General features: G+C 54.2%; 1 protein-coding gene across 1 annotated transcript in view; it reads right to left on the bottom strand.

Annotated features, from left to right (window-relative positions):
• Positions 1–9,202: 9,202 nt before the first annotated feature.
• Positions 9,203–22,918, bottom strand: part of dcst2 (DC-STAMP domain containing 2) — a 72,573-nt gene continuing 58,857 nt past the window's right edge. The window contains 3 exon segments of the mRNA XM_085978727.1: positions 9,203–9,839; positions 18,334–18,633; positions 21,808–21,901. Of these exon segments, the coding sequence (XP_085834853.1) occupies positions 9,341–9,839; positions 18,334–18,633; positions 21,808–21,901 (893 nt within the window). The 3' untranslated portion in view covers positions 9,203–9,340.

Consider the following 22,918-nt stretch of genomic DNA (forward strand, 5'->3'; position numbering starts at 1 on the left):
ATCTAGCCTGTCTAGTCCTGTTAGAATTTTATAAGTTTCAATGAGATCCCCTCTCATTCTTCTAAACTCCAGCGAGTATAAGCCCAATCCACCCAATCTCTCCTCATATGTCATTCCTGCCATCCCAGGTATCAGCCTGGTGAATCTTCGCTGAACTCCTTCCATGGCAAGAACATCCTTCCTCAGATAAGGCGACCAAAACTGCACACAATACTCAAGATGTGGTTTCACCAAGGCCCTGTACAACTGCAGCAAGACATCCTTGTTCCTGTACTCGAATCCTCTTGCTACGAAGGCCAACATACTATTTGCCTTCTTAACCGCCTGCTGCACCTGCATGGTTACCTTCAGCGACTGGTGCACAAGGACACCCAGGTCTCGTTGCACTTCCCCCTTCTCCCAATCTATTGCCATTCAGATAATTGCCTTCCTGTTTTTGCCACCAAAGTGGATATCCTCACATTTATCTACGTTATACTGCATCTGCCATGTTTTTGCCCAATCACCCAATCTATCCAAATCATCCTGGAGTTTCTCAGCATCCTCCTCACAGCACATATGCCCACCCAGCTTTGTGTCGTCTGCACACTTGGAGATATTACATCTAGTTCCCTTGTCTAGATCATTAATATATATTGAGATACAAGCACAATATCCAGGCCGACACTCCCGGTGCTAGTACTGAGGGAGCGCCGCGCTGTCGGAGGGGCGGTACTGAGGGAGCGCCGCACTGTCGGAGGGGCGGTGCTGAGGGAGCGCCGCACTGTCGGAGGGGCGGTACTGAGGGAGCGCTGCACTGTCGGAGGGGCGGTACTGAGGGAGCGCCGCACTGTCGGAGGGGCGGTACTGAGGGAGCGCCGCACTGTCGGAGGGGCAGTACTGAGGGAGCGCCGCACTGTCGGAGGGGCAGTACTGAGGGAGCGCCGCACTGTCGGTGGTGCCGTCTTTCGGACGAGACGCTAAACTGAGGCCCCGACTGCCCTCTCAGTAACAGATCCCAGGGCCACTCTTTCGAAGAAGAGCAGGGGGAGTTCTCCCTGGTGTCCTGGGCCCAATATTTATCCCTCAATCAACATCACTAAAACAGATGATCCGGTCATTATCACATTGCTGTTTGTGGGAGCTTGCTGTGCGCAAATTGGCTGCCGCGTTTCCCACATTACAACAGTGACTGCACTTCAACAAAAAGGCTGTAAAGTGCTTTGGGACGTCCTGAGGTCGTGAAAGGCGCTGTGGAAATGCAAGGTCTATTTTTCCTGTTGGTTTACAGGCGGTGGGTGTGCGTGCGCTTTGCCTACACTTCAACTCAACGCCAAGAAGCTTTCTCCACCCACCTCCAAATCTAAGGGCTCCTTCCCCTCCCCATCAGAATGAGCCCTGAACTGGTGACATCAGCGTCACACCAAAGATGCCAGGACGTGTGGCGGGGGGATGCAACACAGCATCGCTCAACAGGGAAAGCTGCTGGTCACTTGTTTCCCCCTCCCAGAACGCACAAACCAAAAGGCCCGTTATACTCGCTATGATGCATGTATTTAGATAGGACCCTAACTCGGCCCCGGCACTAATCCGCTGGGGTCAGCAGAGACGCAAACCGCAGGCAATGTTCCCTCTAAGCTGTGCGCGGCCGTGTGGTAATCTGCAAGGTCGCGCACCGCCCGCTCACGGGCTTTTCCGCTCTAAGTACCGCCGCATGCACTGAAATTTAATGGGACCGCGCGTTGGAAGGAACAGGCCGCGCAGAACAAGGCACAGCTTACAGAGAACAATGACCACAGGCACTGTCACAATGCGGTGAAGAATACTAAAACGGGAGCAGTAGGGTATCGTAGAATGTACAGCACAGAAACGGGTCATTCGGTCCATCTGCTCCGTGCCGGTGTTTATGCCCCACCCCAGCCTCCTCCCACCCCTCTTCATCTCACCCCATCAGCAGATCCTTCTATTCCTTTCTCCCTTGTGTGTTTATCCAGCTTCCCCTTAAATGCGTCGATGGTATTCGCCTCGACCACTCCCTGTTGGAGAAGCTGGATTTGTTTTCATTGGAGCAAAGGAGGTCGAGGGGTGATTTGATCGAGGTGTACAAGATTATGACGGGTTTGGATAGGCTAGACGGGGAAAGGCTTTTCCCACTAGTTGATGGTACAAGGACTAGGGGACACAGATTTAAGGTTTTGGGCAACAGATACAGGGGGGACGTGAGGAAAAACTTTTTTACGCAGCGAGTGGTGACCTCATTGTTTTCAAGGGGAGACTGGATAGACACTTGAGGGAAATAAACTTGCAGGGCTACGGGGATAGAGCGGGGGAACAGGACTGACTGGCTCGCTCTGCAGAGAGCCGGCACGGACTCAATGGGCCGAATGGCCGCCTCCTGTGCCGTTATGACTCTACGCGGTAGCGAGCTCCACATTCTAACACAGAAGCAAAATACTGCGGACGCTGGAAATCTAAAATAAAGAGAAAGTGCTGAAAATACTCCGCAGTTCCGGCAGCATTTGTGGAGAGAGAAACAGAGTTAACGTTTCGGGTCGGTGAATGACAGAGAAGGTCATCGACCCGAAACGTTAACTCTGGTTTTTCCTCTCTCTCTCGCTCTCTCTCTCTCCACAGAGGCTGGCTGATCTGCTGACCGAGTACTTTAAGCCTTTTCTCTTTTTTTATTCCACGTTCCAATCACTCTCTGGGGGTTTACCGCACTTATAGGAGCAGCGTTGCTCTAATCGGGAGGAGGGAGGGTTGGCCCCAGGAACGGGTCTGCCGGGGCAGAGCAGGACAAGCAGCTGGGTTCGTGGCTCCTTGGGTTTGATGCTGCAGACCTCAATGGCTAGTCCCTGCGTATCCCAGAAGTAAATAGAAAAAAATCGAGGGCTTTTATTTTTTTCTTGTTGCCCAAATTGCATCTTTTAAGATATATATTTTAAAAAAATTCTCAGGACAGCTCATTGGGCTTTTGGCCTCCATGACTGGATCATGTGGCAACTCTGAATTGATGTTCCCAGGGAAATCTGCACTTTTCGCCACGGCCTTTTCAAAGTTTTTTAAAAATATAGTACAAGCCCCTTATGATGCCCTAAGGGCTGTTCAACTCCCTCCATGGCTTCGCCACCCCCCACCCCTCCCCGTCTCTCTGTAACCTCCTCCTCCAGCCCTACAATCCTCCGAGATCTCTGCGCTCCTCCAATTCTGGCCTCTTGCGCATCCCCCGATTTCCATCGCTCCACCATTGGCGGCCGTGCCTTCAGCCGCCTGGGCCCCGAGCTCTGGAATTCCCTCCCTGAACCTCTCCGCCTCTCCTCCTTTAAGACGCTCCTTAAAACCGACCTCTTTGACCAAGCTTTTGGTCACCTGTCCTAATCTCTCCTGTGGCTCGGTGTCAAATATTGTTTGATAATCGCTCCTGCGAAGCGCGCTGGGACGTTTTACTACGTTAAAGGCGCTATGTAAATGCAAATTGTTGTAATGTCACACAGTTGTTGATTTGATTGTTTACAAACCCTGGTAAAATGCCTCCAGTTGTTCTGCCAGGCAGCTGTGACCTATCCCAGGGGTCGAGTGCATTCTACTGATTGACCCCACGATCCCTAAATGTACAGTCACTGACGTCGTCGGTCTGTTCTCTTTTTTTAAACCCCACTGGCCACTCGTCCAGTTCTGTCTGAACTGGTCAGCAAGGTTTCCGATTAACATTAGAAAAAAAATGGATCGTTAAAAGTCAACGGCGGCTACTGCCATTCATACAGCGGCCTTTCCCACAGTAAAACGCCCCAAGGTGCTTCACAGGAACGTAAATCAGACGAAAGGTGAGACCGAGCCAAAGAGGGAGATATTGGGACAGGTGACCAAAAGCTTGATCAAAGAGGTTTGAAGGAAGAGAGAGAGGTTTAGGGAGCGGAATTCCAGAGCTTCGGGCGCACACAAATGAAGTGGGGCATCTGGCCGCTGTTTTAAGACGTACTTTTCTGCGGGCCGTACGGGATTGGGCTTGTTTTTGCACTCGCGCACTGCGCAGAAGGAGTCGAGAGTTCTGTTTCCAAATTTCTGGCCTGGCGGCCGTTGTTTTTTTTCTTTTGCCTCGTGATCACGCAGTGGACGCACCTTCCCATTCACAGAGTGGCATCTGAGAGCATGTCCTGCCTCTTACTTAAAACTGGCACTTTTAAAACAAAGACATCAGTTATTTGCAGCAATTGTAACTTTTGACAGCACTTTGAATACTTTAAGAGCTTTTTTTTTTGCTTAAAAATGACAGACTTGCAAATAATTCCTGACCCCTTTACTTGTTGCACTTTGGATGGCATGGCGCAACGCAGATTGTCGAAACTGTCCGCTCGGGCGGGCAGTCGCACAGTCGAGAGCGTATATATGTATATAAGAATAAGGTATCGCCCTGGGCCAATATTTATCCCTCAACCAACATCACTAAAAACAGATGATCTGCTCCTTATCACATTGCTGTTTGTGGGAGCTTGCTGTGCGCAAATTGGCTGCCGCGTTGCTATATAAAATGCAAGCCTTTCTCGCCAGACCCCGGGAACCCAAAATTCCACCATTGTCGAAATGGCGGCCGCACTTCAAGATGGTGGGGTTTGTGATGCGGGTTCCAAACGGGGGAAGTTTGGATTTTTGCTGATCGGTGGGTGCGAGTGGGCGGGCACCACATCACTGAAAGAGGGGGCGGATTTTCCTGGTCCCGGGGCTCTTGGGTACAAGACAGTCGGGGCGGGGAAGGAGGCACAATGGAGCCCGCCCCTGTTATCCCTTTGGATCATGAGTACAGTATCGAGGTTCGCTTTGTGGCCGGTGGTGTCGTTGGCGAGCTTGCGCACCCCAACGGAGAAATAATGGATTACGCCGATCATGTTGACGCAATTAATCTCCAGACGAGCCCCCACCACCCCCAAGTCCTGTATAAAAAATGTTAGGGATTAGTCACGGATTGGGGAAGAGGGAGCTGATGAGCTCTGTCAAGCCTCTAAACAAGACGAGCGTGGGGCGGCTTACCACAGCCACCAGTCTGAGTCTGGAAGCTCAACTGTACGGGCTCTTGCACTAGCTGCCCCATAGCTTTATGATTAGCACATAGCCTTGTTGCACTTTAATAGTTCTCTCTCTCTTTCTCTCTCCCCCTCTCTCCAGCCTGTGTATCTGGTTCGAAGAGGTGATCCTTAATGTTTTTTCTTGTTTGCCCCGGGGCTACGGTGAGCACCTTGGGCTTTGTAGACTTTACACGGGGGTGGGGGGGGGGAGATGTGGGGAACTGGGGCGAGTGGGGGTGTATAACGAGACATTCCTTTCGGTTTATTTTGTTCCTCTTGTGGGGGGGGGGGGGGGAAGATATTTAATTCTACGTTAGTTTTTAAAAAGGAGACGAGGTTCTTGTGTTTTTAAATAAATAAAGAATGCACTTGTTTGTAACGCAAGAAAATTTATTCTTTCTTTCTCTCTCCTGATGGCTGTAAATGTTTTAGAAGAATGTGCCTTAATAGGGTGATCTGTTCAATATCTGATGGGAGTGGAATAAAATTTTGATTTACGGATCTTGCGTTCGATTTTCACGAGTCGTCTCCGGTTATTTCCCCGCAGTGGTTCACGGGTGTGTGCGCGCGTTTGGGATTTTACTGAGGATTTACAGCACATTCGGCCCAACTGCTCCATGCCAGTGTTTATGCTCCATAGAAACATAGAAGATAGGAGCAGGAGGAGGCCATTCGGCCCCTCGAGCCTGCTCCGCCATTCAATGAGATCATGGCTGATCATCCAAATTCAGTACCCTGTCCCTGCTTTCTCCCCATATCCCTTGATCCCTTTAGCCTTAAGAAATATATCCAACTCCTTCTTGAATATATTTAATGAATTGGCCTCCACTGCCTTCTGTGGTAGAGAATTCCACAGGTTCACCACTCTCTGGGTGAAGAAATTCCTCCTCATCTCAGTCCTAAATGGCTTACCCCTTATCCTTAGACTGTGACCCCTGGTTCTGGACTCCCCCGCCATCGGGAACATCCTTCCTGCACCTAGTCTGTCTAGTCCTGTTAGAATTTTATAAGTTTCAATGAGATCCCCTCTCATTCTTCTAAACTCCAGCAAGTATAAGCCCAATCGACCCAATCTCTCCCCCTACGTCATTCCTGCCATCCCAGGTATCAGTCTGGTGAATCTTCGCTGCACTCCCTCCATGGCAAGAACATCCTTCCTCAGATACGGATGCTACGATTAGCCTCTTCGATCTGGTTTCCACCCATCATTTTTTTAATTTGTTCGTGGAATGTAGGCGTCGCGGGCGAGGCTGGCATTTATTGCCCATCCCTAATCGCCCTTGAGAAGCTGCTGGTGAGCCGCCTTGAACCGCTGCAGTCCCGTGTGCTGAAGGTGCTCCCATAGTGCTGTTAGGGAGGGAGTTCCAGGATTTTGACCGTGCGAAGACGAAGGAACGCCCAACATATTTCCAAGTCAGGATGGCGTGCGACTCGGAGGGGAACTCTGAGGTGTTCCCACACGCCTGCTGCCCTTGTCCTAGGCGGTGGAGATCGCGGGTTTGGGAGGTGCTGCCGACGGAGCATCTCTACCCAATGCTCCTCAACTGGAAATTGGGAGTCTTGTGGCTGCCTGGTCAGTCTCGCTCGCCGTTCCACCCGACGCAGTCAAATACTCTTGATCGTGGGTAGTACTCTCACCTCGGAGTCAGAAGGTTGTGGGTTCCAGTCCCACTCCAGAGACTTGAGCCCATAATCCAGGCTGACATGCCCAGTGCAGTACTGAGGGAGCGCCACACTGGTAGAGGGGCGGTACTGAGGGAGCGCCGCACTGTCGGAGGGGCGGTACTGAGGGAGCGCCGCACTGTCGGAGGGACGGTACTGAGGGGGCGCCGCACTGTCGGAGGGGCGATACTGACGGAGCGCGGTACTGAGGGAGCGCCGCACTGTCGGAGGGGCAGTACTGAGGGAGCGCCGCACTGTCGGAGGGGCAGTACTGAGGGAGCGCCGCACTGTCGGAGGGGCGGTACTGAGGGCGCGCCGCACTGTCGAAGGGGCAGTACTGAGGGAGCGCCGCACTGTCGGAGGGGCGATACTGACGAAGCGCGGCACTGTCGGAGAGGCGGTACTGAGGGAGCGCCGCACTGTCGGAGGGGCGATACTGACGGAGCGCGGCACTCTCGGAGGGGCAGTACTGAGGGAGCGCCGCACTGTCGGAGGGGCGATACTGACGAAGCGCGGCACTGTCGGAGAGGCGGTACTGAGGGAGCGCCGCACTGTCGGAGGGGCGATACTGACGGAGCGCGGCACTCTCGGAGGGGCAGTACTGAGGGAGCGCCGCACTGTCGGAGGGGTGGTACTGAGGGAGCGCCGCACTGTCGGAGGGGCGATACTGACGGAGCGCGGCACTGTCGGAGGGGCGGTACTGAGGGAGCGCCGCACTTTTGGAAGGGCGGTACTGAGGGAGCGCCGCACTGTCGGAGGGGTGGTACTGAGGGAGCGCCGCACTGTCGGAGGGGTGGTACTGAGGGCGCGCCGCACTGTCGAAGGGGAAGTACTGAGGGAGCGCCGCACTGTCGGAGGGGCGATACTGACGAAGCGCGGCACTGTCGGAGAGGCGGTACTGAGGGAGCGCCGCACTGTCGGAGGGGCGATACTGACGGAGCGCGGCACTGTCGGAGGGGCAGTACTGAGGGAGCGCCGCACTGTCGGAGGGGTGGTACTGAGGGAGCGCCGCACTGTCGGAGGGGCGATACTGACGGAGCGCGGCACTGTCGGAGGGGCGGTACTGAGGGAGCGCAGCACTTTTGGAAGGGCGGTACTGAGGGAGCGCCGCACTGTCGGAGGGGCGATACTGACGGAGCGCGGCACTGTCGGAGGGGCGGTACTGAGGGAGCGCCGCACTGTTGGAGGGGCAGTACTGAGGGAGCGCCGCACTGTCGGAGGGGTGGTACTGAGGGCGCGCCGCACTGTCGGAGGGGCAGTACTGAGGGAGCGCCGCACTGTCGGAGGGGCGATACTGACGAAGCGCGGCACTGTCGGAGGGGCGGTACTGAGGGAGCGCCGCACTGTTGGAAGGGCGGTACTGAGGGAGCGCCGCACTGTCGGAGGGGTGGTACTGAGGGAGCGCCGCAATGTCGGAGAGGCGATACTGACGGAGCGCGGCACTGTCGGAGGGGCAGTACTGAGGGAGCACCGCACTGTCGGAGGGGTGGTACTGAGGGAGCGCCGCACTGTCGGAGGGGCGATACTGACGGAGCGCGGCACTGTCGGAGGGGCGGTACTGAGGGAGTGTCGGAGGGGCGGTACTGAGGGAGCGCCGCACTGTCGGAGGGGCGGTACTGAGGGAGCGCCGCACTGTCGGAGGGGCGGTACTGAGGGAGCGCCGCACTGTCGGAGGGGCAGTACTGAGGGAGCGCTGCAGTTTCGGAGGGGCGGTACTGAGGGAGCGCCGCACTGTCGGAGGGGTGGTACTGAGGGAGCGCCGCACTGTCGGAGGGGCGGTACTGAGGGAGCGCCACACTGTCGGAGGGGCGGTACTGAGGGAGCGCCGCACTGTCGGAGGGGCGGTACTGAGGGAGCGCCGCACTGTCGGAGGGGCGATACTGACGGAGCGCGGCACTGTCGGAGGGGCGGTACTGAGGGAGTGCCGCACTGTCGGAGGGTGCGGTACTAAGGGAGCGCAGCACTGTCGGAGGGACGGTACTGAGGGAGCGCCACACTGTCGGAGGGGCAGTACTGAGGGAGCGCTGCACTGTCGGAGGTGCGGTCTTTCGGATGAGACGTTAAACCCAGGCCCCCGTCTGCCCCATCAGGTAGACGTAAAGGATCTCACAGCCACTATTGGAAGAAGAGCAGGGGGGGGGAGTTCTCTGAAGTTGGTGAGCTCAATGTTGAGGACGGAAGGTTATGAAGAGCAAATGAAACGATGAGAGGCAAAATACTGTTGTCAGTCGCTTACCTCTCCAGGCCAGTGAGCTGATTGGGGGAGGGAAGGGGGTGACTGTCGGGAGGCGATGCCTTAATCCTTCGCACGGTTGTACAGCCTGCCGACCATGGTTTGGGCTCATGAAGATCATTTGCATAAGCTGGGCTCAGGACGAATTTCATGTAGGTGACCGGGACCCTCGGCAAGAGGGAGGGGGAGAAGGTTTAAAAAAAAAAGGGAGGGAAAGAATCAGGTTCGCCTTTCATCTGAAATTAGACATGGAAACACCGTGTTTTAATTAAAAAAAACATTTATTTAGATTGGCCGTTCGCAGTGGTGCAGTCTAATATAGTCATGACAAAGCCCCCCAGTCTAATGGGATATTTTTTGATCTTGCAGCCAGTCTTTCACCCATCTGATTCCAGGTTTTTTTAAATTAGGAATGGGGTACAACGATTCTCATATACCTGCGTTTGCCCCTCTTTCTTACCCCTGTCTTTCCCCCCTCCGAAAAGGCCCTTACATTAATGTGGCTCTCTCTCTCTCTTGCTCCCCTGTCCTTCCCATGGGTTCAGGGTGACAACCTCCTGAAGTCAGACACCGCCAGCTCCCAGTTGTCGTCCCTGTTGGTGTACGTCTCGTCCGTCTGTGCCTGTGAGGAGACGGTGGTCACGGTGGGGGAGAGGGTGGTGGCGCTGAGGGTGCCCACGGTGCCCGCACGGCTTTCCCCCAGCAGCAGCCCGGCCTCGCTGCCGCTGCTGCCGCCGCTGGTCGTTCCGCTCCGGGAGCGGCTTGGACGCTGCCCCAAGTCGCCCACGGTGACCACGTCCCGGTTCCTCCTCTTCTCGACGAACTCGCTGGGGTCGTACGGCTCCTCCGACGTCGTCTCGTCCGTTGCCGACCTGTCCTGGTACTCGAAATCCAGCTCGCTTTCACTGCCAAGGTGCAAAAACAAAAAAAACCAGCCAATGTATCGTTTTCTTCAAAAGGAAAAACCCACTCCTGCCTAACAGGGATGAAGGGGCTTCAGTTTTAGGAACAGGAGTAGGCCGTTCGGCCCCTCGAGCCTGCTCCGCTATTCAATGCGATCATGGCTGATCATCCAAACTCAGTACCCTGTCCCTGCTTTCTTCCCACATCCCTTGATCCCTTTAACCTTAAGAAATATATCTAACTCCTTCTTGAATATATTTAATGAATTGGCCTCCACTTCCTTCTGTGGTAGAGAATTCCACAGGTTCACCACTCTCTGGGTGAAGAAATTCCTCCTCATCTCAGTCGTAAATGGCTTACCCCTTATCCTTAGACTGTGACCCCTGGTTCTGGACTCCCCCGCCATCGGGAACATCCTGCATCTAGTCTGTCCAGTCCTGTCAGAATTTTATAAGTTTCAATGAGATCCCCTTTCATTCTTCTAAACTCCAGCGAGTATAAGCCCAATCGACCCAATCTCTCCTCATACGTCATTCCTGCCATCCCAGGTATCAGCCTGGTGAATCTTCGCTGAACTCCCTCCATGGCAAGAACATCCTTCCTCAGATAAGGCGACCAAAACTGCACACAATACTCAAGGTGCGGCCTCACCAAGGCCCTGTACAACTGCAGCAAGATATCCTTGTTCCTGTACTCGAACCCTCTCGCTACAAAGGCCAACATACCATTTGCCTTCTTAACCGCCTGCTGCACCTGCATGCTTACCTTCAGCGACTGGTGCACAAGGACACACAGGTCTCGCTGCACTTCCCCTTCTCCCAATCTATTGTCGTTCAGATAATAATCTGCCTTCCTGTTTTTGACACCAAAGTGGATAACCTCGCATTTATCCACATTATATTGCATCTGCCATGCTTCTGCCCATTCACCCAACCTATCCAAATCATCTTGGAGTTTCTCGGCATCCTCCTCACAGCACACACGCCCACCCAGCTTTGTGTCATCTGCAAACTTGGAGATATTACATCTAGTTCCCTTGTCTAGATCATTAATATATATTGTGAATAGCTGGGGTCCAAGGACCGATCACTGCCTGCCACTCAGAAAAAGACCCGTTTATTCCAACTCTTTGCTTTCTGTCTGCCAACCAGTTCTCTATCCAAGTCAATACCTTGCCCCCAATCCCATGTGCCTTAACTTTACACGCTAATTTCTTATGCGTGACCTAATCGAAAGCCTTTTGAAAGTCCAAATACACCACATCCACTGGTTCTCCCTTATCTATTTTACCAGTTACATCCTCAAAAAATTCCAGTAAATTAGCCAAGCACGATTTACCTTTTGTAAATCCATATTGACTTTGTCCGATCCTGTCACTGTTTTCCAAGTGCTCTGCTATTACATCCTTTATAATGGACTCTAGCATTTTCCCCACTACCGATGTCAGGCTTACCGGTCTGTAATTCCCCGTTTTCTCTCTACCACCTTTTTTGAATAGTGGGGTAACATTAGCTACCCTCCAATCCATGGGTACTGTTCCAGATTCCATCGAATGTTGGAAGATGATCAGCAATGCATCTACTATTTCTAGGGCCACTTCCTTAAATGTTGATGTACAAAGGGACCTGGGTGTCCTTGTACACCAGTCACTGAAAGCAAACATGCAGGTGCAGCAAGCAGTTAGGAAGGCAAATGGTTTGCTGGCCTTCATTGCAAGTGGATTTGAGTACAGGAGCAAGGATGTCTTACTACAGTTATACAGGGCCTTGGTGAGACCACACCTGGAGTACTGTGTGCAATTTTGGTCTCCTTACCTAAGAAAGGATATACTTGCCATAGAGGGAGTGCAGCAAAGGTTCACCAGACTGATTCCTGGGATGGCAGGACTGTCGTATGAGGAGAGATTGGCCTGTGTTCACCAGAGTTTAGAAGAATGAGAGGATATCTCATTGAAACGTATAAAATTCTGACAGGGCTAGACAGACTGGATGCAGGGAGGATGTTTCCCCTGGCTGGGGGGGGGGTCTAGAACGAGGGGTCACAGTCTCAGGATACGGGGTAGGACATTTAGGACTGAGATGAGGAGAAATTTCTTCACTCAAGAGGGTGGTGAACCTGTGGAATTCTCTACCACAGAAGGCTGTGGAGGCCAAGTCACTGAATATATTTCAGAAGGAGATCGATAGATTTCTAGACACAAAAGGCATCAAGGGGTCTGGGGAGAGAGTGGGAATATGGTATTGAGATAGAGGATCAGCCATGATCATATTGAATGGCGGAGCAGGTTCGAAGGGCCAAATGGCCGACTCCTGCTCCTATTTTTCTATATTTCTGCCATTCAATCAGATTACGGCTGACCTGTACCTCAACTCCATCTGCCTTCCTTGGTTCCGCAACCCTTAATCCCCTTACCCAACAAATATCTATCAACCTCAGTCTTGAAAGCTCCAATTGAGCCCCGGCATCCACAGCTTTTTTTGCGGGGGGAGAGTTCCAGATTCCCACCCCCCTTTGTGTGAAGAAGTGCTTCCTGGCATCACCCCTGAACGGCCTGGCTCTAATTTTAAGGTGACGCCCCCCCTTGTTCTGGACTCCCCCCACCAGAGGAAATAGTTTCTCTCTATCTACCCCATCAACTCCTTTAATCATCTTCAACACCCCTCAATTAGGCCACCCCTTAATCTTCTGAACTCAAGGGAACACAAGCCTTATGTGATGAAATATGCCATTCATCAGGCACTGTATTCTCTGTGTTTAGTTTAGTTTCAGTTTCATTTCCTTACCTGTATTGTATTGTGTGCAGGGCTCCGCCCATACCTGGCCCCTACTTAAGCAGGCCCAGCGTGTCTCACATCCAGTACAGCAGATCTCTGGATGAGAGACACTTCTCCAATGTGTATTACCTTCTGAGTTAATAAAAGCCTTGCTTTGCTCCGTTAACGTTGAGTCTCGGATTCATTGAGGCACATCACCTTACATGGAGAGACTAGAGCAGCTGGGATTGTTCTCCTTAGAGCAGAGAAGGTTAACATGGGGATTTAATCGAGGTGTTCAAAATCATGAAGGGTTTTGATAAAGTAGATAAGGAGAAACTGTTTCCAGTGGCAGGAGGGTCGGTAACCAGAGGACACAGATTGAAGATAATCGGCAAAAGAACCAGAGGGGGAGATGAGGAGAATGTTTTTTACGCAGCGAGTTGTTGTGATCTGGAATGCGCTGCCTGAAAGGGCGGTGGAAGCAGATTCAATAGTGACTTTCAAAAGGGAATTGAATAAATACTTGAAGGGGAAAAATTCACAGGGCTACGGGGAAAGTGCAGGGGGGCAGTGGGACTAATTGGAGAGCTCTTTCAAAGAGCCGGCACACGCACGATGGGCTGAATGGCCTCTGCTGTATGATTCCTGATCACCATCACTGCAGCTGGAAAGGGCATGGGTGTGGACCTTGGTGAGATGGGAGTGGGCTGGACATTGACATTAACCTCTCATCAACGCTCTCCATCAAGGACCAAGAATGAAGCACTACTGAGAAACCAGATGTTGCTGGTGGGACCACATCACAACACCCAGTCACGTTATAACATCTGCACACACGCAGGATGGCGAATACACATCTATTTAAAAAAAAAATCATTCTGGGGATGTGGGCGTCGCTGGCAAGGCCGGCATTTATTGCCCATCCCTAATCGTCCTTGAGAAGGTGGCGGTGAGCCGCCTTCTTGAACCGCTGCAGTCCCGTGTGGTGAAGGTGCTCCCACAGTGCTGTTAGGGAGGGAGTTCCAGGATTTTGACCCAGCGACGATGAAGGAACGGCCGATATATTTCCAAGTCAGGATGGTGTGTGACTTGGTGGGGAACTTGGAGGTGGTGGTGTTCCCGTGCGCCTGCTGCCCTTGTCCTTCTAGGTGGAAGAGGTCGCGGGCTTGGGAGGTGCTGCCGAAGGAGCCTTGGCGAGTTGCTGCAGTGCATCTTGTAGATGGTCCACACTGCAGTCACGGTGCGCCGGTGGTGGAGGGAGTAAATGTTTAAGGTGGTGGATGGGGTGCCAATCAAGCGGGCTGCTTTGTCCTGGATGGTGTCGAGCTTCTTGAGTGTTGTTGGAGCTGCACTCATCCAGGCAAGTGGAGAGTATTCCATCACACTCCTGACTTGTGCCTTGTAGATGGTGGAAAGGCTTTGGGGAGTCAGGAGGTGAGACACTCGCCGCAGAATACCCAGCCTCTGACCTGCTCTTGGTGAAGGTGCTCCCATGGTGCTGTCAGGGAGGGAGTTCCAGGATTTTGACCCAGCGACGATGAAGGAACGGCCTGACATATAAGTCGGGCTGGTGTGTGAGACTTGGAGGGGAACTTGGAGGTGGTGGTGTTCCCGTCCTTGTAGGTGGTGGAGGTTGCGAGTTTGGGAGGTGCTGCCGAAGAAGCCACCCCATCAGTGAGTATTCTTTGGCGCAACTCAAAAGGTTTCTTTCTGCAGAATACTGGTAATCCCAAATTAATTCCCGTAACCATTTAGCATTCCTCGGAAAACAATGTCTCGCAGAACACATGTCCTTCGAGGTCCAGGTAACAGTCTCATCTTATGGAATCGTCTTTGGCTTACCTGTGTAATCAGGCAACAACAGTAACAGCAACCTGCATTTACCTAGCGCCTTTAACATAGTAAAACGTCCCAAGGTGCTTCACAGGAGCGATTATCAGACAAAATTCAACCCAAGCCATATAGGGAGCTATTAGGACAGGTGACCAAAAGCTTGGTCAAAGAGGTCGGTTTTAAGGAGCGTCTTAAAGGAGGAGAGAGAGGCGGAGAGGTTTAGGGAGGGAATTCCAGAGCTCGGGGCCCAGGCGGCTGAAGGCGCGGCTGCCAATGGTGGAGCGATGGAAATCGGGGGATGCGCAAGAGGCCGGAATTGGGGGAGCGCGGAGATCTCGGAGGGTTGGAGAAGGTTACAGAGATAGGGTGGGGGGGCGAGGAGGCCATGGAGGGATTGGGAAACAAGGATGAGAATTTTAATATCGAGCCGTTGCCGGACCGGGAACCAATGTAGGTCAGCGAGTGATGGGTGAACGGGGACTCGGTGCGAGTTAGGACACAGAGGCAGCAGAGTTTGTGGATGAGCTGAGGTTTACGGAGGGAAGACGCGCGATGGAATCTGTTTTCCATTTCAGAGCAGGATTGGAGGATTATTTCCTCAGCTGAGATGAGTTTCAGAGACAATTTTTTGGGGAAGCAAGATTGAGTGTGGTGCAGACCTGCCCCGTCCCCACCCGACTTGGGGTTAGGCTGGACAACCACCAATAAACTGGAGTTCGTGGAGCTCTCCTCCCTTACGGCTCACACTGAAAGGGTCGCTTTCTCTGCCAGCGATGTTAAGTCATATGAACAGAGGGTTGACACGGCATCGCATTGATGCCAAAGTTGAGAAGTTGTTGGCAACACTCCAGAATGGCAGGGATTTTGCCTGAGATTCCTTTGTCTGGCAAATATATACTACAACAACTTGCATTTATAAGGCACCTTTAGCATCGTTAAAAACATCCCAGGGCTCTTCACAGGAGCTTAAATCAGACACAAATTTGACACCGAGTCACACAAGGAGATATCGGGACAGGTGACCAAAAGCTTGGCCAATGAGGTCAGTTTTAAGGAGCGTCTTAAAGGAGGAGAGAGAGAGAGGCGGAGAGGTTTAGGGAGGGAATTCCAGAGCTCGGGGCCCAGGCGGCTGAAGGCACGGCCGCCAATGGTGGAAACCCGAGTAAAACTGCCCGTTAAGTAATTACACAGTATTTCCAGCACAGACACAGACCATTCGGCCCAACCGCTCCGTGCCGATGTTTATGCCCCACACCAGCCTCCTCCCACCCCTCTTCATCTCACCCCATCAGCAGATCCCTCTATCCCTTTCTCCCTGATGTGTTTACCCAGCTTCCCCTTCAATGCATCGACGCTCTTCGCCTCAACCACTCCCTGTGGCAGCGAGTTCCACATTCTCCCCACTCTCTGGGTAAAGAAGTTTCTCCTGAATTCACGATTGGATTTATTAGTGACTCTCTTATATTGAGGGCCCCTAGTTCTGGTCTCCCCCACAAGTGGAAACATCTTCTCTACGTCGACCCTATCGAACCCCCTTCATAATCTTAAAGTCCTCGATCAGGTCGCCCCTCAGCCTTCTCGTTTCTAGAGAAAAGAAACATAGAAACATAGAAGATAGGAGCAGGAGGAGGCCATTCGGCCCCTCGAGCCTGCTCCGCCATTCAATGAGATCATGGCTGATCATCCAAATTCAGTACCCTGTCCCTGCCTTCTCCTCATATCCCTTGATCCCTTTAGCCTTAAGAAATATATCCAACTTCTTCTTGAGTCCCAGCCTGTTCAATCTTTCCTGATAGTTATAACCTCTCAGTATCTGGTACCATCCTTGTGAATCTTTTTGTTTGCACCTTCTTCAGCGCCTCTATATAAAGGCCACAGCTTTAAAAGGAGTCCTGTTGGGGGGACATTACCCAGCGTGAGTAGGTCATTCAGCCCCTCGAGCCTGCTCCGCCATTCTCTGAGATCGTGGCTGATCCGTCTCTTAACTCCATCCACCCGCCTTTGGCTCCATACCCTTTTATACCCCTTGTCTAGCAAAAACCTATCGATCTGAGATTTTAAAATGCTTTTTTGTGGAAGTTCCACTCTTCTACCACCACTTTGCATGAAGAAGGGTTTCCTAACCCCTCTCCTGAACGGCCTGGCTCGGATTTTAACGTCATGGCCCACCCTTGTCAAAACCCCTCAATCAAATTATTATTTATTTGTTCACGGGATGTGGGCGTCCCTGGCAAGGCCAGCATTTATTGCCCATCCCCTAATTGCCCTCGAGAAGGTGGTGGTGAGCCGCCTTATACAACCGAGTGGCTCGCTGGGCCATTTCAGAGGAGCTGTGTTAAGAGTCAACCACATTGCTGTGGGTCTGGAGTCACATATACCCGGCCAGACCGGATAAGGACAGCAGATTTCCTTCCACTAAAGGACACTAGTAAACCAGATGGGTCTGGTAGTTTTATGATCACCGTCACTGATACTAGCTTTTTAATCCAGATTTATTAATTAACTGAATTTTAACTCCCCAGCTGCCATGTTTGAATTTATGTCTCCAGATTATTAGTCCAGGCCGCTAGATTACTAGTCCAGTGACCTAACCACTATGCTATCATACCCCTTAAACTTTTGATATTCCAGTGAATACAAGCCTGGTTTATGTAATCTCAGAATCTAGCCCTGGGAGCCCCGGTAACATTCATAGGTGAACTTGCGTGGCACTCCTTCCAAGGCCAATAAATCCTTTCTGCGGTGCGGTGCCCAGAACTGATCTCCAGATGTGGTCTAACCAGGGCTTTGTGGGAGAATCTAGAACTAGGGGGTTGCTGTTTAAAAATAAGGGGTCGCCCATTTAAGACAGAGATGAGGAGAAGTTTTTTCTCACAGAGGGTCGTGAGTCTTTGGAACTCTCTCCCTCAGAGGGCGGTGGAAGCAGAGGCGGAAGAATTCAGATGTTTGCACCTCCCATTAGCACCTTAAGAGGGCGCCAATTGGGGCACAAAGCAGCTAGCGCCCGGGCGCGGCGATGTTTGCGCCGCTCGCGAAATTAACTAGACATTTTGCGGCGCCGCTAAACACTACCGCCACAATCTCCTGCGCCGGCGGATTGTGACGTCAGTCGAGTGCGCAATGCCCCGGTAGCGCCCCGGACCGGATATTGAGTGGCGCCCCCTGCCTTACCGCCTGCCGCTAGCAACGACAGGTTGAGGGGAGCGTTTTGCAGTCAGGAAGGGACTGGGAGAGCGCTATTTAAAGGTGGCCGCTTCCTGCCTTTTTTTGTCAGTGACATTTTTGCACCATGCATTCTGAGAGAGAGAGAGAGACTTCTGGAGAGATTCAACGCTGTGTGAAGGAGTTTTGGGGACTGAGCAGCACTTTGCAGGTTCATTTTGATTTGCCCTTCCTTGCTTCGCCAGCGCTCTGAGGTAGCGCCTCGCTCCTCGGCCTTAAGACAGGTGTGAAGCGCCTGATTTAGCGCTCCAATCACCTCCAGGGGCGATAAAAGCCAAGTTTGCTGTCGGAGGCGATAAATAGCGCCGGGTGCTAAACTTTGCGCACGGCCGATAATGGCGCCCCAAACAGGGCGATTCTGAATTTTCCCCCCAGAGTCTTTGGATATTTTGAAGGCAGAGGTAGATCGATTCTTGGTAAGCAAGGGGGTGAAAGATTATCGGGGGTAGGCGGGAATGTGGAGTAATCGGATCAGCCATGATCTTATTGAGTGGCGGAGCAGGCTCGAGGGGCCGAGTGGCCGACTCCTGCTCCTAATTCGTATGTTCGTATAGGCGTAGCAGAACCTCCTCCCCTCTAGCCCTCTAGTCATTAAAGGCCAACATCGCCTTATTTTATTCCGCGCTGTAATTTTTCTCTGTTTCCACCCATTCCGTTAGCCGTGGCCGCGACATCCCGGCAGTACCTTCTCGCGCCGTAACGCTGGGAGTCTCCGGATTCCAGGTCGCTCGGCAGGCTCACGGGTTTCCTCTCGCTCGGCCGACCCTCCTCGGGCTGCTCGCCCAGCTTCATCTCTCTGAACAGGGCCTTGAGCGCCCTGTCCTTCTCCTCCGTGACGCTCAGGTCCTTGTAGAGCGCCGTCTGGATCTTCTTCTTCAGCAGGGCGCGCAGCTCCTTCCGTTCCTGCTTCGCCTTGTCCTGCCGGGTCTTCATGGTGTCCATGGCGCTGATCCACAGCTTGACTTTGCCCGAGTCGCTGGAATCCCTGTCGGTGGGGGGGGGAGAGGAAAGGAATCACAAGCTCAAACATGAGGAAAGAAGGAACTTACATTTCTCCAGCGCCTTTCACCACCTCAGGACGACCCAAAGCGCTTTTACAGCCAATGAAGTACTTTTTGAAGTGTGGTCACTGTTGTAATGTGGGAAACGCGGCAGCCAATTTGCGCACAGCAAGCTCCCACAAACAGCAATGTGATAAAGGACCTGTTTTTTGGTGGTGATGGCTGATGGGATAACTATTGGGCCCAGGACACCGGGGAGAACTCCCCCTGCTCTTCTTCCAATAGCGGCCGTGGGATCTTTTACGTCCACTCGAGAGGGCAGATGGGGCCTCGGTTTAACGTCTCATCTGAAAGACGGCACCTCCGACAGTGCGGCGCTCCCTCAGTACTGCCCCTCTGACAGTGCGGCGCTCCCTCAGTACTGCCCCTCCGACAGTGCGGCGCTCCCTCAGTACTGCCCCTCCGACAGTGCGGCACTCCCTCAGTACTGCCCCTCCGACAGTGCGGCGCTCCCTCAGTACTGCCCCTCCGACAGTGCGGCACTCCCTTAGTACTGCCCCTCCGACAGTGCGACGCTCCCTCAGTACCGCCCCTCCGACAGTGCGGCACTCCCTCAGTACGGCCCCGCCGACAGTGCGGCGCTCCCTCAGTACTGCCCCTTCGACAGTGAGGTGCTCCCTCAGTACTGCCCCTCCGACAGTGAGGTGCACCCTCAGTACTGCCTCAACGACAGTGCGGCACTCCCTCAGTACCGCCCCTCCGACAGTGCGGCGCTCCCTCAGTACTGCCCCTCCGACAGTGCGGCATTCCCTCAGTACTGCCCCTCCGACAGTGCGGCGCTCCCTCAGTACCGCCCCTCCGACAGTGCGGCGCTCCCTCAGTACTGCCCCTCCGACAGTGCGGCGTTCCCTCAGTACCGCCCCTCCGACAGTGCGGCGCTCCCTCAGTACTGCCCCTCCGACAGTGCGGCGTTCCCTCAGTACTGCCCCTCCGACAGTGCGGCGCTCCCTCAGTACTGCCCCTCCGACAGTGCGGCGCTCCCTCAGTACTGCCCCTCCGACAGTGCGGCGCTCCCTCAGTACTGCCCCTCCGACAGTGCGGCGCTCCCTCAGTACTGCCCCTCCGACAGTGCGGCGCTCCCTCAGTACTGCCCCTCCGACAGTGCGGCGCTCCCTCAGTACTGCCCCTCCGACAGTGCGGCGCTCCCTCAGTACTGCCCCTCCGACAGTGCGGCGCTCCCTCAGTACTGCCCCTCCGACAGTGCGGCGCTCCCTCAGTACTGCCCCTCCGACAGTGCGGCGCTCCCTCAGTACTGCCCCTCCGACAGTGCGGCGCTCCCTCAGTGCTGCCCCTCCGACAGTGCGGCGCTCCCTCAGTACTGCCCCTCCGACAGTGCGGCGCTCCCTCAGTGCTGGCCCTCCGACAGTGCGGCGCTCCCTCAGTACTGCCCCTCCGACAGTGCGGCGCTCCCTCAGTACTGCCCCTCTGACAGTGCAGCGCCCCCTCAGTACTGCCCCTCCGACAGTGCGGCGCTCCCTCAGTACTGCCCCTCTGACAGTGCGGCGCCCCCTCAGTACTGCCCCTCCGACAGTGCGGCGCTCCCTCAGTACTGCCCCTCTGACAGTGCGGCGCCCCCTCAGTACTGCCCCTCCGACAGTGCGGCGCCCCCTCAGTACTGCCCCTCCGACAGTGCGGCGCTCCCTCAGTACTGCCCCTCCGACAGTGCGGCGCTCCCTCAGTACTGCCCCTCCGACAGTGCGGCGCTCCCTCAGTACTGCCCCTCCGACAGTGCGGCGCTCCCTCAGTACTGCCCCTCCAACAGTGCGGCGCTCCCTCAGTACTGCCCCTCCGACAGTGCGGCGCTCCCTCAGTACTGCCCCTCCGACAGTGCGGCGCTCCCTCAGTACTGCCCCTCCGACAGTGCGGCGCTCCCTCAGTACTGCCCCTCCGACAGTGCGGCGCTCCCTCAGTACTGCCCCTCCGACAGTGCGGCGCTCCCTCAGTGCTGCCCCTCCCACAGTGCGGCGCTCCCTCAGTACTGCCCCTCCGACAGTGCGGCGCTCCCTCAGTGCTGGCCCTCCGACAGTGCGGCGCTCCCTCAGTACTGCCCCTCCGACAGTGCGGCGCTCCCTCAGTACTGCCCCTCTGACAGTGCAGCGCCCCCTCAGTACTGCCCCTCCGACAGTGCGGCGCTCCCTCAGTACTGCCCCTCTGACAGTGCGGCGCCCCCTCAGTACTGCCCCTCCGACAGTGCGGCGCCCCCTCAGTACTGCCCCTCCGACAGTGCGGCGCTCCCTCAGTACTGCCCCTCCGACAGTGCGGCGCTCCCTCAGTACTGCCCCTCCGACAGTGCGGCGCTCCCTCAGTACTGCCCCTCCGACAGTGCGGCGCTCCCTCAGTACTGCCCCTCCGACAGTGCGGCGCTCCCTCAGTACTGCCCCTCCGACAGTGCGGCGCTCCCTCAGTGCTGGCACTGGGAGTGTCGGCCACCAACATTAGCCAATTCCCAAGAATAAAAAGAGAGGAGGGGCCTCAGAAACTGCCTAGAACGAGACAGAAAGAAAGACGTGGTACTAATTTTAACCCCCAAAATGGGTGGGTTGTGTTTGGGTTTGGAATCTCCGGGTTTGATGGAGGTGGGACAGGGGGCGGGCAGCCTCCAATTTAACCTGTCGTACAGCTTTAACCCTGGCCGGCTGTGTTTCCCAGGCCTCGGGAAACCCGGCAGCTGAAGGGCGGCGAGGGCAGCTTCAGGGAGAAGCTAAGTGCCTTTTACAGCACTGCCTGTTGGGCCAGGAGGAGCAGGAATACTCCCTGCCCTCCCCCACAGCCCCCTAAGCTCCACCCCACTCGGACAAAGACCCCCAGATCGTGAATCGGACCTACCTTCTCCGGAGTCCTCCCTGCCCGACTGGAAGCCAAGCCTGTCAATCAGGCTGACCGCCGGGCGGGGGAAACCTATCAAGGAGAAAAGACACTCGCTGTGCGGGGACCTCTGGGTTTTCCTATCGAAACTCTGCTGATCCCACCTACGCAACCCACCCCTGTTAATATCCAGGCCGCAGAGTGGGAGAGAAGCAGAGTGACAGTTACAGGAGGAGAGAGGCTCCAGATACAGGAGATCCACAGGTGACTATCAAGAACAGCAGTGCACTTACACCTCCTCGTCTATATCTCCCTGGTAGGCCAGTGGACCCATGCAGATTGAGCAGATGTTGTTCATGTGCTGGTAACAGTCGGTGCAGTAGAAACCTGCCGGGAACAAACACAGTTGTAAACTCGCGGCCCCTCTCCAGGAACAGTGTGACTGAGCGCTAGGGCAGGTGGGAGCTCCTGAGCGAGAGTCGGGCGTGGATTAGTGATGGGGCAGTCAGGTCGGACGAATCCAACTGAGGAGTTCCTGAGTGCAATGAGACCTGGGTGTCCTTGTGCACCAGTCGCTGAAGGTAAGCATGCAGGTGCAGCAGGCGGTTATGAAGGTTGGCCTTCGTAGCAAAAGGATTCGAGTACAGGAACAAGGATGTCTTGCTGCAGTTGTACAGGGCCTTGGTGAGACCACACCTTGAGTATTGTGTGCAGTTTTGGTCGTCTTATCTGAGGAAGGATGTTCTTGCCATGGAGGGAGTGTAGCGAAGATTCACCAGGCTGATACCTGGGATGGCAGGAATGACGTACGAGGAGAGATTGGGTCGATTGGGCTTATACTCGCTGGAGTTTAGAAGAATGAGAGGGGATCTCATTGAAACTTATAAAATTCTGACAGGACTGGACAGACTCGATGCAGGAAGGATGTTCCCGAAGGTCGGGGAGTCCAGAACCAGGGGTCACAGTCTAAGGATAAGGGGTAAGCTATTTAGGACTGAGATGAGGAGGAATTTCTTCACCCAGAGAGTGGTGAACCTGTGGAATTCTCTACCACAGAAGGCAGTTGAGGCCAATTCATTAAATATATTCAAGAAGGAGTTGGATATATTTCTTAAGGCTAAAGGGATCAAGGGATATGGGGAGAAGGCAGGGACAGGGTACTGAATTTGGATGATCAGCCATGATCGCATTGAATGGCGGAGCAGGCTTGAGGGGCCGAATGGCCTACTCCTGCTCCTATCTTCTATGTATCTATGTATCTATGAGCGTGGCGGGCAGGGCAGAGCATCCAGGGATGTTACACAGAATGTACAGCACAGAAACAGGACATTCAGCCCAACTGGTCCGTGCCTGGAGTTTATGCTCCACACCAGCCTCCTCCCACCCCTCTTCATCTCACCCCAT

This window comes from Somniosus microcephalus, unplaced genomic scaffold, assembly GCF_052327205.1.
Source record: "Somniosus microcephalus isolate GS21.2 unplaced genomic scaffold, FLI_Smic_1.0 unresolved_chr7, whole genome shotgun sequence".
Lineage (NCBI taxonomy): Eukaryota > Metazoa > Chordata > Chondrichthyes > Squaliformes > Somniosidae > Somniosus > Somniosus microcephalus.